This window comes from Rhododendron vialii, chromosome 3a, assembly GCF_030253575.1.
Source record: "Rhododendron vialii isolate Sample 1 chromosome 3a, ASM3025357v1".
Classification (NCBI taxonomy): Eukaryota; Viridiplantae; Streptophyta; class Magnoliopsida; order Ericales; family Ericaceae; genus Rhododendron; species Rhododendron vialii.
The window spans coordinates 28,320,671-28,338,913 of NC_080559.1; the positions used below are offsets into that span (position 1 = coordinate 28,320,671).

Here is an 18,243-nt window from a genome sequence, read left to right on the forward strand (position 1 = left end):
ACCACCTCTTTTTAATAAAATGCAGACCTTTCTTTCCCGATCGAATTTCGATGATTCGAGCCGCTTAATGTGTTCAGAACGTGATTTTAAGAGTACCCGCGATGAATCAGCAAAAAAAAAAGACCGAGAAATGCTTCATCCGAGCAGTTTTTTTTATTTTTTATCGAACAGTTCAAATAAAAACTGCTCAAATCAAGCTCTTTCCGGTCATTTTTTTTGCCGATTTCTCGTGAATACCCTTAAAATCATATTCTGAACACATTGAGCGGCTCGGATCATCGAAATTCGATCGGGAAAGGCGAGAAATGGAAAGGTCCGCATATAAGGTCCTCATTTTAAGGTCCTTATTTGAAGATATATATATATACACACACACACCTGGCCCAAAGTTGACGAATTGATAGCTTTATTGGACGATGCACTCGCACGTAAAGGCCCATACCTAGGCTTAAGAGCATCTCTAATCCAACACCCTCCAAATCTCCATTTGAGAGGATCAAATTAATCTATTTTATTTGAAAAGTAGATTTAGAGGATTGTACTATTTATCTCAACTCCAACCCAATACTCTATTTATCAACTCCAACACATATTTGGAGGAGATTCTCTATTTTTTCTTTCATCCTCAATATTTAGAGGATCAAAGTTCATCCTCCCAAATGAAAGAGAGTTTTAGAAGATGGGTTGAAGAATATTTTTCCTCCAAAATAAAGAAATGGAGTGTGGGTTGGAGATGCTCTAAGACCCATCAACCACAAAGAAAATATGGTAGTACTCCCTAGTACTCTACTTATTGGAGTTGGTGTTGTAGTAACTTTTTATACGAGAAAATCTTTTTAACGGGATTCGTTGTTTACGGAGGTGAATTGTGATCGTCCAAGAATATTTTTTGACAGTTAGAAAAAATTTCATTTAAGTTCGAACTGTCTAAAGCCAGAATGAAAGGCCGAGATCGCACGGCTCCGTAAATAAAGGATTCACGCAGCCTCCATGAATAAGCCAACCTCCTTTTTATACTCCCTTCATTTAAGGACTTCCATTCATGAGTTGACTTCCCGGGAAAAAAATCAACTGAATGGCGCGAAATCGTGGAACCAACCATAAACCTCGTATGTATTGTTACAAATAAAATAAAATAAAAACCTCGTATCAGCGGATGTAAGAAAGCCAGCTTATATATAATAGATAGATAGATTTATAATAGTCTCACTTCACTACAGAAACTCACTTCACGTTCCCTCTCTCTTTGCCTATTTTACTCACCCAAATTTTATTAGAAAGAAAGAAAAAACAAACCACTGCCTAATTTTTTCCTAACAGAATAGATTTCCAATTTCCTGCCAAAATGAAGTGGCCAATGCCGAGCGGATGGCAATTCATCATCAACGGCAGCTTAGTCGTTGCTTTAGTTTGCATCATCCATTCAATCGATGAGATTCGTTTTGAGAGTCTCTTCAAGTTGGATAGAATACCCTTATTGCATCCCAAAACATTTCACCATTCAATCAGCGAGGTTAGTAGTATTAGTGGGTCCATTTGCGCTTTGTTTTTCTTCCCCCTCCATTTTCTTTGAAAGAGGTCTAGCTAGCAACATAACATGATGCGCAACACGCCTTGAGTGTCTGCTATGTACTGTTTTCCTACTGAGTTCCTTCGAATCTGAAAAGTTATTCAGTGCTTCTAGCCTAGAACAATATGCTTCACGCCAAATTTTACCTTTAGCGACATTAGAAAACTGTTGAAAAGTAAGATTGATTTAGGAATGAATAAACATGTGTTTCTACTATTGGTTTGGAGGCTTTGTGGATAAGCCTCATATGTTAACTATGTAGCTAGTTACGTGATTGTATTTGTGATATGAGTTGGAGATTCAGAGTGATCCAAATCCCTGACTCCTTCCCTATCTTGTATCCTGTATATAGTTGTGTTTGTATAGAGAAATATTTGGGAAGTGAGAGAGAAAAAAAAGAGGGAGAGACGTGAGAAAGAGGGAGCCTTGCGGGGGAGTCCCCCACCACCAGTGGATGTGAGCAATAGAGATGCAAGTGTGAGATGTGTAATTTAGTAATATACCAAGTGGCAAGTGATGCTTAGTCATCAAGTCCACCTTATCCTTCTCCATGTCCACCATCAATTCTACGAGGCACACACGTACACCACAACACCACTATTGCACGTTATACAAGGCACTGAATGTCTTGTTTTTTTATTGTCACTTCAAAAATTATTTTTGCTAATATCACACCAAAAATTACTATTGTCACTTCAAAAATTACTATTGTCTCACCAGTCACACCATTCCATTGTGGATGAGAATGACTATTTTTAAGCACAACCAAACTAAAGAACGAGAATGAATATTTCAATCTCATTTCCTCCAATTTCATTCCAACAGCAATTCCCTTCCATTGTCAATTTCATTCCATCAAACCAAATGTTAGTGGTTTCTAATTAAAGTCGGGAAATGTTTGAATGGGTATAGACATGGCCGGCTCTAGGCTATGTCTTAAGCCCCCAAAAATGTCCAAAAACTAGGGCCTTCACTTAATTTTAGTACCTAGTATATATGTGTTGTTACACGGCCCATTTTTTTACCTATGAATATGTTTTGCATAAGACCCAATGACCCAATAAAAATGGAACGGAGGAAAATACAAAAAGCTAGAATAAAGTTGGATATAGGGACCTCAGGATCGCTAATCTCTGGGAAAATTTTTCGTTTTGGTGACTACACCATTAACATAGATGCATTTTTTTCCTCTTAAACGATAATTCTCATTGCAAACAAAACCTAACGAACAGAAGAAGAAGGAATTACACGTTAAGTGATAGGATATTAAGGGCCTCATTTTCGAAGATCGTCTCAGGCCTCCGAAATTTTAGAGCCGACCCTGAGTATAGAACCACATCGGTCTTTCTGATTCCTTTCAAGTGTGTGACTCAACTCAATAATCTTTGGGACCACGCAGTAATCTCTCCAAAACTGGACTGGTTGGAAAAATTGGCTGCTGCAAATTCTGAACTGTTGGCGAAATCTCCACCAAATCTGAAACACGCTTCGAGTCACGACTATGTCGTTTTCCTAAAGACAGTATTTGCCCCCACCAGATTGGTATGCAAAGGGTTACAGCAAATCTGCCTTCAAGATAAATCGAAACCCGAACTCGAAGTTCTTTCCGTTTGCGTTTGCACTAACGAAACGGACAGAATACCTACTGAACTGAAATGAGAACCGAGAACCACTGCGTTCTGTTTTCTGCAGCAAAACAGAATGCAGAATGAATGCTAGGAAGTATAGAGAGAGATGTGGAATTTCGGATTTTTGTGTGTATATGAGCACTGGATTCTGCTAAGTAGTGATCTATTTATAGGCCACTACGCACCCATTGAGAATGGGTATGCACCCGATCTAGTCTGACCGTTGGATCAGATCCTACGGTCTAGATCGATCAGTCGCACCCAGTCACACTGAACTGGTGTGCTGTTTCACTCACATCCAATCGGATTTGATCCAATCCGTTGGATCAAGCCTATTCGCGGCCGACAGCTGCGATCGCAACTCCACGGACCAGCGCACCCGTACGCACGAGTCGCACCCGATCGGAACCACCCCGTGTGACTCACCTGCGCATTAACGAAACGGACAGAATACCTACTGAACGGAAATGAGAACCGAGAACCACTGCGTTCTGTTTTCTGCAGCATAACAGAATGCAAAATGAATGCTAGGAAGTATAGAGAGAGATGTGGAATTTCGGATTTTTGTGTGTATATGAGCACTGGATTCTGCTAAGTAGTGGTCTATTTATAGGCCACTACGCACCCATTGAGAATGGGTATGCACCCGATCTAGTCTGACCGTTGGATCAAATCCTACGGTCTAGATCGATCAGTCACACCCAGTCACACCGAACTGGTGTGCTGTTTCACTCACATCCAATCGGATTTGATCCAATCCGTTGGATCGAGCCTATTTGCGGCCGACAACTGCGATCGCAACTCCACGGACCAGCGCACCCGTACGCACGAGTCGCACCCGATCGGAACCACCCCGTGTGACTCACCTGCCACGCGTGTGACATGCGTCATCCACGTCCACCTTACTGCCAACTCGCAATAAGAAATGACTCCTATAAGGCGCCTAGCGCTGACGTGGTAAGTGCAAAGTGCGCCGCTAAAGCGCCACAATGCACCACAGCCCGCGCACGCGTGTGTGTACCGGCTCTGCCGGTATGGTGGGCTGCACCACATTAGATCATTAGTTACTTACTTTAAGAATGTTTCCTAATATATACCACTCTAACATCTCTCAGCTAACCAATGTGGGACAAAGCTCACAAAGAGAAAAACAAGCATTCTAAGGAAACAAAGGAAATTTACAAAATCAAAACCGACGACTCTTTTATTTTGAAAATCTCTAACGGTCTGTCGCATACATTTTTGAAAAAGTCAGTCTGTCGCTTACATTGGTTGTTGTTTTGGTGTTTTCATGCAGGCCATTTTAGGGAATACGCCACCGAATAGTACAATATTCCTAGCCACCACAACCACCGAAATCCCCATGCCCCAGCAAAAATTCCAATTCCCACTCAACTGCACATTCGGTAGCCATCTAACTTGCCCGGCAAACTACTACCCAACGAGCTTCCCCTCCCAAGATGATCAAGACAGTCCATCAACCACTACTACGTGTCCGGATTACTTCCGTTGGATCTACGAGGACCTACGACCGTGGAAGGAGACCGGGATCACGAGGGAGATGGTGGAGGAGAGGGCAAGGGTTGAGTCCAACTTCAGGCTGGTGATACTCAACGGAAGGGCCTACGTTGAGAGATACAGGAAGGGGTTTGAGACCAGGGATCTTTTTACGCAGTGGGGAATCCTACAGTTGTTGCGGAGGTACCCCGGGAAATTACCTGATTTGGACCTAGTGTTCAGTGTCTCGGACAGGCCAGTTATCAAATCAGCGGATTACAGTACTCGGCCCAATGCAACGGCCCCACCTCCATTGTTCCGGTATTGCGGAACAGATGACACATTGAGCATCGTTTTTCCTGATTGGTCGTATTGGGGATGGTAAGCAAAAGTTAACACTAGTACTCCAAGAGTTATTTGAGATGTGAAAAGAAAGAAAGAAAGGGAGTAATTTTTTCAGCATTAACTCCGCACTTTTTTCTTTTTTAAAAAAAAAAATAGTAATAAGAATGTCACTGATAGTTTTGATCTCTGTCACCACGTAATTGGAGGTTTTGTAATCAACTTTGTTTTCTAAAGTTGTGATGATAGTTAAAGGAAATATAGCAATAATACTTTAGCGGCCACATTTGTTGACCATGTGCTCATTTGTCATGTGATTGGTGACACATTACATACTACTCATAATATGGTCATCGTAACATTGCTCAACATCAACAGAGAGAAACTTAATCTTGTTCTAAATTTTACCTGTAATATGTTAATGGCTCGGACATGTTAGATGTATGGTAACTTGGTAAGGAACTGAGGGACTATTTTCGTGAAATGGGTATTTTTGTAGGGCAGAGGTAAATATAAAACCATGGGAGAGAATATTAGAGGAACTAAAACAAGGAGACAAGAGATGGATGGATAAGGAGGCTTATGCATACTGGAAAGGCACCCCGCTTTCTCGAAATAGAAGGGATCTCCTCAAATGCAATATCTCCGACAAACAAGACTGGGGTGCTCGCTTGTACATACTGGTATTCAGACTTTTTTTTTTTAATATATGTGTGTTACGTATGTATACGTACATACGTAAATATTTGGTCAGTGTATCTAACTAATGGTAGGGATGACCATTTTGGTTGATGTGACCCCACCCAATCCGATCCCCACCCTGAATGGTAGGGGATTAAGAATTTTTTTTGGGATCAGGTAGATTTTAGGGATGATTTTTAAAAAATTCAGAGAATGGGTAGGGGGCGGATACGTATCTGTTCCAGCCCCAAACCCACTCCGCTTTGATCCCATGCACCCCGATCCCTTACCTGCCCTGCCCCGAAGTTCCATTTATATATACACCAGTGTATTAGTTTTAACCTTTTAGGTTAGGGTTTCACTTTCACATATGTATCTTTCATTTCTCATGCAAGAGATTCAGACATCTGATTCTTTCCCCAACTATTTCTAATCCTTTGCGTACTTGATGTAATTTCAAGTATGTTTTGCTCATGTGTTGGCTTTAGTCTATAAGGAACTAGTAATATTTATTAATGAAAGTAATGTTTCCTTTTCCATAGTAACGAAATTATTAATTTCTTTTTAAGGTTTGGATCACTAATTCCACGCAGGGATCCCTCTTTCCTGTTTGAGGTGGGAATGGAGGTTTAAAAAAAAATCCCTGGCGGTGATGGGGATTGGTTAGGGGTGGGTGGATCGAGGATGGGGATAGTGATACATCCTCCCCAACCCCGCCCATCGCCAACCCTAATATTTATGCATGATGGATTATTCTTAGAAATTAGAATAGCCTTTTATTTCGTTGTTGTATTGCTTACAATGCTGAATGCTCTATTGTTCAAGTTCTATCCCTTCATGTGTGAGTTCAAAGTGGCCTTGCCTTGAAGGGTTTCCGTCATGGAAAACCCAGGATTTCTTCAACACTTGAGGTAGAGTGGTGTTTTAATCGATTAATCGATGTCATCACAAAGTAGCACACTTAGTTAGGTGATCATCATTCTTTGATTTCATTTCAAAGCAACACTTGACATTTTCTAGAAAATAAAACAAGTCCGACCAAGGTGATAATTTGAGTGTCAAGGATGAACGCGAGTTAAGTTGGTAATTGATAGTATCCTAACTGATCTCTGAAGCGGATCAGCATCAATGAGTTACTCTTGGATTAAGTGCCTTTGTTCCACCTTGTTGAGATAATAATCAAAATATAACAATGGATTGATAAGTGAACAGTAGTTGCTACAAGGTGTAATCAACTTGTAAATAGGTATTGCGATGGCCTTTTAAGACTTGCAGGAAAAGAATGAGAGTTCATGCCTCGGGTTAACTACCTGTTTGAATATTTGTGTCTCATCATTGTAAAGGGGAAAAAGAAAAAGAAAAAAAAAAAAAAAAAACAATGGAAGGCGTTAATATCACGAGACCTTCCTTTAATGCCACGACACTGAATCTTGAGTTTACAATTTTACCCTCAACCTCTCCCAATTGGATCCATGGTGGAATCAAGATAAGGGAAGGGTTGAGGGCATAATAGTTGCTATATAAAGAATGTCATGGCATTAAAGGATTATTTCGTGGCAATAACAGCAGCTTATACATTGTTGATTAGGAATTAGGAATTTCATATGCTTATTCATCAAAACCGTACTTAGTGTCCGAGAAATACCACATGTACGCCCAAGGCTAAAAAGCTTTATACATTGTTGTTATGGTTCCATTTGCTTATTCTAAATCTAACTAGAAAACAGTACTGGAAGCAACTATCGAACTTGGAACTTTTGTAGGATTGGAAGAAAGAAAGACAGGAAGGGTTCAAGCAATCAAACTTGGCCAGCCAGTGTATGCACAGGTAAAAGATTAAGATTTTTGGTACCCCTTTTTCTAGAACGGTGGGCCCTGCTATGAGGTGATCACAGGGTGTGCCGTGAGGGAATGGAAAATCTTTGTAGGGCAGCTGATCTGGCCGTTCATTTCGGCACGGATGGCTCGGATTTAATCCGAACTCCTATTGATCTGGACCATCCATAGTCGGGTTACAATCCAAACCATCCATTGTCGAGATGGACTGCCCAGATTTACCCAACAAGAGCTATAGGGCGCCCCGGCCTATAGGATCCCTCAGTTCATGCCGTGAGGGGGTGCGAGAGCATTTTGGGCATCCCACAGATGAAAAATCATGCACACCGTGTTTGGAGAGAAAAAGGAAATACCCACCCAAGTCTAAAACAATCATGGAAACAAGACAATAGAAACCCCTACATCATCATTTGCTCACAGAGATGCTTTTACCTTTGGTTCACAGAATCTCAGTTGTTTATGGCCTGTATTCCCTTAATTATCGGTGGTTTTTTTTTTTGGATTAATCATTCATCTCGACGAGAAGAATCGAAAAACTAGTTTCTATGATTGTTGTTTAGACTTGGGTTCGCACATATTTCCTTTTTCCTTCCAATTAAAGAAGGTGCAAGGTGTGCAAGAGTTTCAATCCGTGGAATGCCCCTCTTTATGTTATTTCCCTTTAAAGTCAAGTGTTCTTTTAGATATGTGTAGTTATTCACTTGTGCACTTCAGTGTTCCGTATTTTTTCTTTGTTGATATCTGGTGCTGTACTTTTAATAGGTACAAGATATACCTTGAAGGATTCGGATGGTCAGTGAGTGAAAAATATATTCTTGCATGTAATTCTGTTACCTTACTGGTAAAGCCACGTTACTATGATTTCTTCACAAGAGGCTTGATGCCGATGCACCACTATTGGCCCCTAAAAGAGTACGACCAGTGCAGATCTATTAAGTTTGCCGTTGAATGGGGCAACAACCATGAGCAAGAGGTATTTCTCGTACTTTTTCGTTTACTCTTCATGATAAGCACTAAATTTACACCATTGCTATTGTTTTACTCGCTCTTTCTGCGATATTTGTTTTAATTTTACGAGTTGGAGTTTTGGAGAGAAGTTAATTAAATAGGGCTTTGTTTAAATTATTTTAGTTCTTTATATTCGTACCCCATTTATGTTAGTCCATGATCAGCTTCTTGTATTTCATAATTAAATGCTAATTATGTATATGTTTCTTCATTTGTCATACGGTTCATGTGATCTATCAAAATTAAGTATTTGGGCCCCACAAAATCAGGGGTTTAAGTATTCGTGTTTTAGTTGATTTTACTGCTCGCTATTTCCATTACGTATGTACATTGATCTTCTTTCAAGAAGAAAGTTCTTGTTTCTTTATTGGCTCCCAACCTCTTGAAAATGAAATCCTAGTTCCGTACTTGCAGGCACAAGATATTGTGAAGACGGCAAGTGACTTCATTCAAGAGGATTTGAAGATGGATTATGTGTATGATTACATGTTTCATGTCTTGAGAGAATATGCCAAACTCCTAAGATACAAGCCCACTATACCTGAAAGGGCAATCGAAATATGTTCGGAGACATTGGCTTGTCCTGCGGTAGGATTACACAACGCGTTTATGATGGAATCAATGGTGAAGGGTCCAACAGACGTGAGCCCATGTAACATGCCTCCTCCATATGATCCTCATGCATTTCGTACGCTTCTCAAAAGCAAAGCAAATTCAGTTAGCCTAGTCGAGTTGTGGGAGCAGAGATACTGGGAGAATCAAGCTAAACATAATTAGTCATGTTCCTTGGCATTTTCATCGGTTGCTATGAATTCATTCATGTGTACTTTTTGCCTCAATTTCTCAGTAAATAATGAGTAACCGGTGATTACTCTGCATAATTATAACAAATGGGGATTTTACATCGTTTCTGCGGTCACTCATTTGACATCTTTTGATTTTTCGATGAGTGTCTTTAAATCACTATTTCTTATAGTATTTCTCACCAGATTGATCACGCCTAACGGGCTGTGCTTGTTTTTACTTGTATTTGCACCCATTACATCAACCGTACACAAACTTTCTCGGATGAGTTCAATTATAGTCTCGGTGCTGTCGCATCTTCTGGAATTTTCAATTGTTGTTTTGTTTTGCTAAATTTTTCTTTCATATATATATATATATATATATATATATATAATATCATCACTCTCCTTTTTATGAATGCACTCCATTTCAAGTATTTTAATGAAATTTTCTGTGTAATTTTATCACAACAACAGAACCCTGTCCCCAGTCATTGGGGCCTTGGGGGTATGGGCGGGGGAGGATTGGAGACAGACTTAACACTTGGCAAAAGATAGAGTGCATTCATCTAAAGGGGGAGTGCGGAAATCATTACTCCATATGTATAAATATACACAGAACATCTTGTTCTAGGCATTTCCAATTCAAGTTTTGTTTATCTTCTTAAGATCTGGTTTTGAATGTCCATCAAGGGTTTGATGAAGTGCTCAAGGCAATTATCATGGAGTGAAGATATTGTTTATGATCCCACCTAAAATTTAAGGTCCTAAATTCAGAAAATCAAATACTTTTTCAACTAGATCTCATTCGAAGACTTGAGCTTCCAGAATGCTAAGTAGAGGGCAACTCATGATTTACGCTCTGCCGTGGACGAGAAGTTAAGACCTGAACCCCAACCTCCTCTCTGACTTCTTGACTTAAGTATGATACACCAACGAAATTACAAAACGCCTTAACCACACATTCTAGGAAGAAAATAACTGAATAAGTACCCAAAGATGATAGGAGGACCATACCTTTTCAATGAAATGCAAGCCCGGCTTTGATCCACTAGTCCTTGGTGACGGTAGAAGCATATGGATGATTGGTCTCTCCCGTAGAACCTGCCAGGGTTCCTTGGATGAGAAGCAAAATGGACAAAGAAATTATCACTCCTATGCCTTGGGTTTGTATTCCTATGATCACTCCTATAGGAGTTTGCTATAGCCGTGTCGCTCCATACTTCACCCTTTTATTGAGCAGAAAAAAGATACAAAAGTGACTCCACTTCGGTGATGGGATTTATGTGGACGGCTGTGCATCCGCCACAACCCCATTTATTCTAGTACAAGAACCTTCTATTCTACTCTGGTGATGGGATTTATGTGGACGAATGTGAAGTCTCTTGCATCTGCCACAACCCCATTTATTCTAGTACAAGAACCTTCTATTCTACTCTGGTGATGGGATTTATGTGGACGAATGTGAAGTTACTCTCTCAAATTGCTCCTTCTTATGCAAATAAGTTGGAGAAAGGGAACAAAATTAGGGTATGAGGTTTACTTTTGAACAAGATCCCATTCGGAAGAAAGACAACACAAGCTTTATTTTTCAACTAGTCAAAACATTTTCGTATGAGATCTCTGTAATACCAGTAATGCCACCGCACACAAAACTGCTTTGCTCAAACAAGCCTCCGATTTATTGCTTAGTTATACATCTAGATACTATTCGAGCTCCGTTTTGGAAAATATCAACTTGTTCATTATACTAAATTTACAAATTTCGCGCTCAAGAGGCATAACACATATGCCTCTAATGAAGAATACCTTTTGTCTTCACGTAATATCCAGCTATTGCAAGCAAAATGACACGTACAATTATCCACAAGCTCAATCCTGCAAAATAATAGCAACAAAACGAAGTAAAATTTACTGTTTTCTTAGATTGTTAACTCCGTCAGTATAGAAATGATTCACATGAACAAGACAGGAGAACATTGTTGGGAAATTGAGAGACACCTTCACATATTTCTGTCATCCAAAAGCACTTACTCCTAAAGTTCCAAGTGAGATAAGATAGATAAGCTTCTGGTGATAAGAATTGTGGCTGTGGTCCAGACTCTAGATAAAGTTCTATTCAGGTTAAATTTCAACCTATATTATGGTAGACCTTCATTCCATATTGTTAGTTTTACATTTCTGATTGAGACCTTTATTCTTCTTGTCAATAGGAAGGATCGCTGTTAATTTTCTGTTTAATATGACTATATTTGGGATCTTGATCTACCTCCTCCTTCCAAATTGGAACCCTAGACTGGTTGGTTAGCTAGACCACAATAATAGGATGATAAACAATACAGTAAGAGTCTGTTAAAATATGTTGAAAATACTAGTCGTAACACTCAATTGTGTTGGCACAGCTGATGGTATACAAATCATAGCCTAGATCCAATTCTAGTATGCGGCTAGTTTTCTAAGCTGTAAAGCCAGTAAATCATTTCCAAGATGGTAAGGCAAGATCTATGTCACTTAACTTGAGTTCGCGAGGGCGTACAGGTGCGAAAGTGGTAACAACAATTTTTAGAGAACTGTAAGACAGCGTCTCAGAGTGCCTTTTCTGTATATTTAAATTTCATAGTTTATATATGATTTTTTGAACCTTTACGCAATCTGTAATAAAATTTGATGTCATTGCTGTTTACACAAACAAAAAGATAACCATATGGCCATATATGAAAATTTTTAGACATTTAGTCAATTTACATTGGATGTGGTGCAAGTATATTTGTTGTGAAGGAGTATGATATTCGTGATACATCTTTTGTTATACTTAAGTTTTAAGAGCGTTCTAAAATGTCTATACTAAATTATATGTTATGAATATTTAGTAAGTTATGTTGTTGATTACATAGGTGTGGTAATTCAATGGAATAATACTTTATCTTAAATAAAAGTTAGCTTTGATTGAAATAATATGAATGAATTAAGCCAGTGGCCTAGTGGCTTCTACATTATAGGCCCTAATTTTAAACCCCTTGGATTTAGTTATTCCACACTGCGCATTCAAGTAAAAAAAAGCCTCCTCACATACAGCTGGTTTTACTCTTTAAACCTGAAATCACATACTGCTGGCATCATAGTTCGTGCTGAGAATTGACACAAAGCTAAATATAGAGATTAAAAAATGGGCCATGTGTAAAAACTAAAAACTAATTCCCGAATTCATTGTAAATTCAGGAAAAATCCGTCAATTTGCGTTTTGAGTGCGGGTGCGGTTTCCTCTACACACGAATTATGCGACAATGGGCAAGATATTCCCACCAGCTAATTATCCCATATCAGTAAAATGGAGCAAGTACGTACCATTTCTCTTGGCGTCATTGATCATAGTCACCCTTGCACTTGAATCCAATGACGCAGACACCAAAGCCCTGTATTTAAAAGCCACATGTTTCGATATCAACAACTTTTTTCATAGACAGTGCTGTAACAATGCAACATATACGTGAATACTACAGGAATAATAGAGGGACTAGTAGTAAGACCTTGAATCTTGGGAGAACATCAAAGCAGTTACAAGGCCAGGGTGTGCTTTTCTAACCACGTTTTGTATGTGCATATTGGAAGAAGTTATGATCAAAACATCACCCTGAATTGTTCCTCGGGGTAGGTAAATTAAAATGGAAACAAAAGTGAGGCACTTGCAAAAATATGTGAAATTGGGAACATAGGTGGTAATTGAAAACTGATGCAGCTCAACTTTCAGTCTTTTCTTTAATACAGGAGATAAAGACAGAGACTCACAAGCAGTAGTCGCTGACTTGCTGATATTATTGAAATTAGCCTTTCTACTAGTTTTCCTCCTCTTACTAGTATTGGGTCAAAATTAAGTGAAGAATCAACTTCTACTGCAATTAGAGGATGAATCTTAAGAAGGAATTTTAATTTCACTCTCCCAAAATGGGAGATTCTTACAACGGTCCTTATTTATCCTTTCCATACTTTTAGTTACAAATAAGTTCTTTTCAGGTCAAAAGAACTTATTTTAGTCCCCAATTCCTAGTCTCCAACGGCGAAATCCATGTCTCAAGAACCTAAAACAAATTAACCGAAGGATTATTACACCGAGAGGAGCATTCCATCCGCTGAAGCATTAAACGCACAAACTGGGTCTCGAACAACATGCTTTGTGCTCACCCTTTTCCACGGAGAAGTGTCCCACTTCACAATACTTCCACCTTGACCTATATATCAGAAGGTGCTTCATGACTTTTTTCGTCCATATAAGTTAAGTAACTTTCTTTATACAGAAGAAAAGTAGCAGGCATAGGGTTCTAAAAAGAACCTCGCATTGCAGTAATATAGAGAACTGGATTCTTTTCACTACGTCAAAACCTGCAGCCAAAAACCTCATCCTGGAAGCACAAGATTATGTTAGTTACACAAATACGAGAAAGAAACATAAAGTTAGCTTCCTGCGTAAATAAAGCAAGCAAGTAGGAAGTCTCACAGAGGTGCACTTTAATTCCTTTTCAATTCTATTTATTCGTACATGCATTTTTTGCGTGCATTCATTTTTATATCATTAAGGATAATTCATTTTTTTACATGCAGGTTGATTTGTTTTCATCACGGGGCCATTCAGATGGTTGTGATAATCTGATCACTCAGTTTCCAACAAATTGAGGATCAAATTGTATGACATTTCATGTGTATTGTGTTAAGGTATTCAGAAACGAACATTTAAGAATTAAGAAATGGAAGATATAGATAGAGGGGATGGAAAAAAAACCCAAAGATCCTGCCACTCAATCAAATGTTTGTATGAATTAGTTCCTATATAAGGTTGGAAGGACAAATTATAGCTCACGTGTTCCTTTGACAAAGAAGCTACTGGCTTCGATGATGTTACATCCCAAACCCTACCAGGGCCACCACTTCCTACAGACACAAGAAACTTGCCATCAGGGCTGCATTACATTACCAAAATCAACTGTCAGCAACATCAAAATTGTAGAAAAATTTCCACAATGAGAATCAAAAGCAGACATTGAATTCAATGAATCTATTACTGAGAACCTGAAATCTAAATCCTTCACAGAGGCATGAGCATTAGACACATCAAGAATAATTTCCATGCTTGGCCACTTGAAAACCCTCAACTTTCCATCCTGTATTGCACCAAAAACAAGATCACCAGTTGACATGGTAATTTGCACAAGATGCCGTTTTGCTTCTACGTTTCAACTTCACTGTCTAAATTCAATTCCAAATCAAAGAGAATTGAGACATCCTTAACCATTAACAAATAAATACTATCTAATGTTTTGTTCTAGTGATATATGCCACAACTACAAGAGGTTTTCCCTTGACTTCCATATAGCATGTGCTTCAGCACAAAATTATAAGATGGACATTTTAATTCGGTAAAAATCAATCATGAAGACAAGAAAGCATATAATGTAGAATTGATTTGTCACACTCCAAGTGCAGCAAGCACATTCTGAAATAGTAGAATAATGGGAAAAGTGATCTCTACCTCGCCTCCTAGAGCAAGAACAGAACCATCATTGTTAAAAATCAATGCCAACTGTTGGCCTACATCTTCCAGTTCATCAATGACTTTGTCTGATGGTTCTAGACCTAGTTTCTTACCATCAGTGCTCTTGACTGTATCCCATTCAAAGCATCTACATAAATTAAAAGACGAAAGATAAAAAGGAAAAAAAGCACGAGAATAATATTCCTAGGCAAATTATAAGAATATAAACATACGATCAAAGTCAAAAGGTGCATTCATCGTGAAAGAATTGTCTCAATTACCAATCACTTCCACATACAAATATTGACACCTGTAATTGCATAATGAGTATGGTCATATACTCATATCTAATTACGACATAACAAGGTTCTAACCATATTTGGTCCTTGGAATGAGAACTTCTGCCTGAGTAGAAAAGCAAAAACAAAACTACGGAACTTAGATACCTAGAATTGGGTATTTTGCCAAAAAGATACATGATACATCTAAGTTTCTAACACATATCCCATTCTCATCACCATACTATATCATCTGCAACAGAACTACTATTATCTGTAGAATTAACAGATGCATATGTCATCACGATTCACACAAATAGTAGGAAGTAAATGCACAAAGGTATCGTATTCCATCACACTGCATATCAATCATATCAAAGATGAAATATCGACACATTCTAAAGAAAAATGACCTATTTACATTGGCCATTTCACATAGCTTTTGGATCATATACATGCTCTCAAGAAAGTTTCCTGACCAATGCTGTCCAAGTTTGGAATAAAAATTCAAAATATCCGTTTGGAATTCTAATGAATGGGGTATTCATAACAGAGGAAGGACACCAACCAACACTAAATGCATTGACCATCTTTTAGATCCCAAAGAAGCAAATCAAGTCCATAGTTCCTATCAAGCACGAATTAAATTTGCATTGTTTTTCGATAACTGAGCCCCTTATAATGCAAAGGGAACAGAGAAGTACCTGCAACTTTTTGGCAAGGAACAGATGACACCATCTCCTCCTGGGTGGACAGCCATTCTGTAAGGCAAATCAGAAACAGTTCCAAGCTTTGCCACCTACAATAAAACACAACCAAATAAAGTTTGTCATAATGAAAGGCCAGTAATACAATTCATAAGAAAACGGTAACTAAGGAATAGAAGGCTCTCTTAACACTTTGCAACTCTGGGAAATGGGTTTTCTAAGACTAACATGAAAGACAGCCATTTACACAGATATAGAGCAGTGTAATTGAGTGGCAAGACTTAAGCACAATAAGAGCGTCCCTGGTACTGTTCAGTTATGGAACTAAAAACACAATGAAACATTTCATGAAAGAGATACAACATTAGGCGGCCCAAGCAAGATTAGTTTGACACATAAGGCCGGGCTATTTTAAACTCCTCCTTGTCAAGTCCAACTCTGCCATCGTAAGGCCTGGATTAAGTGCTCCTCTCTTTCTTTTTGCTTCTCTCACCCTATCTAATTATTCTGCATGTTTGTACCCAAGCAATAACCAATAAGAATTTTTCTAATGGCGGCTGGCCAGTACGGCAATCAACAATATGTGAACTGGTGTCACTAGTAATCAACCCCAAAGAGGCATGTGTTTAATTAATTTTTACTTGTGGGAACTTGTCCATTTTTCCCTTGGCCGCCTCATTTGCCTCTTTATCCACTCCCCCTATAATGCCGTGCACACACCTCCCCAATCGCCTCACGTGCACCCACATACTCATAAATTGACACCTGAGCCTAGCATGCAAACTACCTATAAATAATGCTGAGAAGTGAGGTCCTTGAACGGTGAACATATTTCAATTGAATCACTCAAAATAATTCATGAACTGAAAGTCCTTCTTGATTGCTATGTATTCGTCTTTGTTTTCTTAATTTCAGCCAATCACGAAAAGCACAATGATGCTGAGGAGTGAGGTCCTTGAACGGTGAACATATTTCAATTGAATCACTCAAAAAAATCCATGAACTGAAAGTCCTTCTTGATTGCTATGTGAATGTCTTTGTTTTCTTAATTTCAGCCAATCACGAAAGGCACAATGATGAATGTCTCGGGTATCACACTATGCATCACAAATAAAGGTCCCTCAGTGATCCAACAAAATCATGTACAGTATACCTTCTCTTTTGTGTGTGATCACATTAACCATCTACAAAGTCCATAAGATTTCATACATATTTTTTTTGGAATTTAGTAGGTAAGCCCTAATTATTCTGCCCTACCCTAGTATCAACATTGCTGCTTCTTTTTTTACGACGAAAGAACCACCCCACGGTAGGGCCACATTGGACCCACCCATGCAGTGTAAACCTATGGGGAACCAGTGCAGCAAACCACCGCCACAATCCCCCACTTCAAATCCCGAGTGCCTCCAAGGGAAATCGAACCCTGCCATGTTGCAGGCACAGGTCCGCCCTTACCACTGGGGCAACCCAGGGGTGGGTGTATCGACATTGCTTTGTTAGCTCGAACCCAGTATCTCGGAGCAACTACAACACTATCGTACCAATTTCTCGTGCCGAATTCAAATACATATAATACGTGATTTTTTTTAATGGGCAAATGTCAGTATTGTAAGAATAGTTAAATCAAACCCTTGGAAGAGAAATTTAGAACTATTGGACCAAGTTCTCAGGTCGAATTCATATATAAACATATGATACATGAATTAGGGTATGATATAGATGCACATGAATTTTATGAAGGGTTTAATAGACACTCACAGGCTGATCATTAAGGCAATTGGATTCAAAATCGAAGCGGGCTAGGAGGAGAGCGTTGGGGATGCCGCTGCGACCTTCGCCGCCGCCTCCTGCGAATACCAGATAATTATCATCGGAGATCCAGGACGCTCCGTACAGAGTAATGCCGTACTTCTTGCAGTTCGCGGGCTCCATCGCGCTCTCTCTCTCTGATAAAGAAGACGTTACTAAACGGAATCAGAAACGCCCTCACAAGATTCTTTTTTTTTTTTTTTATCAGAAACGCCCTCACAAGATGATGAGAAGGTAATTCTTTTTTTTTTTTTTTTTTGATCCGCATGAGAAGGTAATTCTCTCCAAGGAAAAAAGATGATGAGCGAACTTAAGTACCAGCCGTTAGATTGAGATTTGAATAGGATCAGGCCGTTCATTCTTCAAAATGGGAAACAAGGGGTACGTACATGAGGTTGATTGTTTCCGAAACAATAGGCCCCGTTTCACCTTATCAAAAAATTAAAAAAATAGGCCCCATTTCACTAACTTTTTCAAAAAATAAACAACTTATTTTAAATTTTTAAATTTAAAAATAATATAAATAAAAAATAAATTTTCATTTTTTTTACATTGTTTAAAAGATCTCAATGAGATCA

At 38.9% G+C, this 18,243-nt stretch overlaps 1 protein-coding gene and 1 pseudogene across 1 annotated transcript; one reads left to right on the top strand and one right to left on the bottom strand.

Moving 5' to 3' along the window:
• The first annotated feature begins 1,242 nt into the window (after window positions 1-1,242).
• LOC131319588 (uncharacterized) lies at window positions 1,243-9,339 on the top strand. The gene is made up of 6 exons (XM_058349933.1): window positions 1,243-1,513; window positions 4,496-5,076; window positions 5,537-5,720; window positions 7,482-7,546; window positions 8,317-8,527; window positions 8,977-9,339. The coding sequence occupies exons 1-6, from the start codon at window positions 1,346-1,348 to the stop codon at window positions 9,337-9,339; spliced, it is 1,572 nt and encodes a 523-aa protein (XP_058205916.1). The 5' UTR covers window positions 1,243-1,345.
• Window positions 6,251-17,836, bottom strand: LOC131319592 (SEC12-like protein 2; annotated as a pseudogene).
• Between the last annotated feature and the right edge of the window lie 407 nt (window positions 17,837-18,243).

Excerpts from the sequence above, each read along its gene's own strand:
- LOC131319588 (XM_058349933.1), top strand. The coding sequence starts at position 1,346 with ATGAAGTGGCCAATGCCGAGCGGATGGCAATTCATCATCAACGGCAGC. Across the intron at positions 5,077-5,536 it reads GATTGGTCGTATTGGGGATG|GGCAGAGGTAAATATAAAAC; the intron begins GTAAGCAAAAGT and ends GTATTTTTGTAG. Across the intron at positions 7,547-8,316 it reads GCCAGCCAGTGTATGCACAG|GTACAAGATATACCTTGAAG; the intron begins GTAAAAGATTAA and ends TACTTTTAATAG.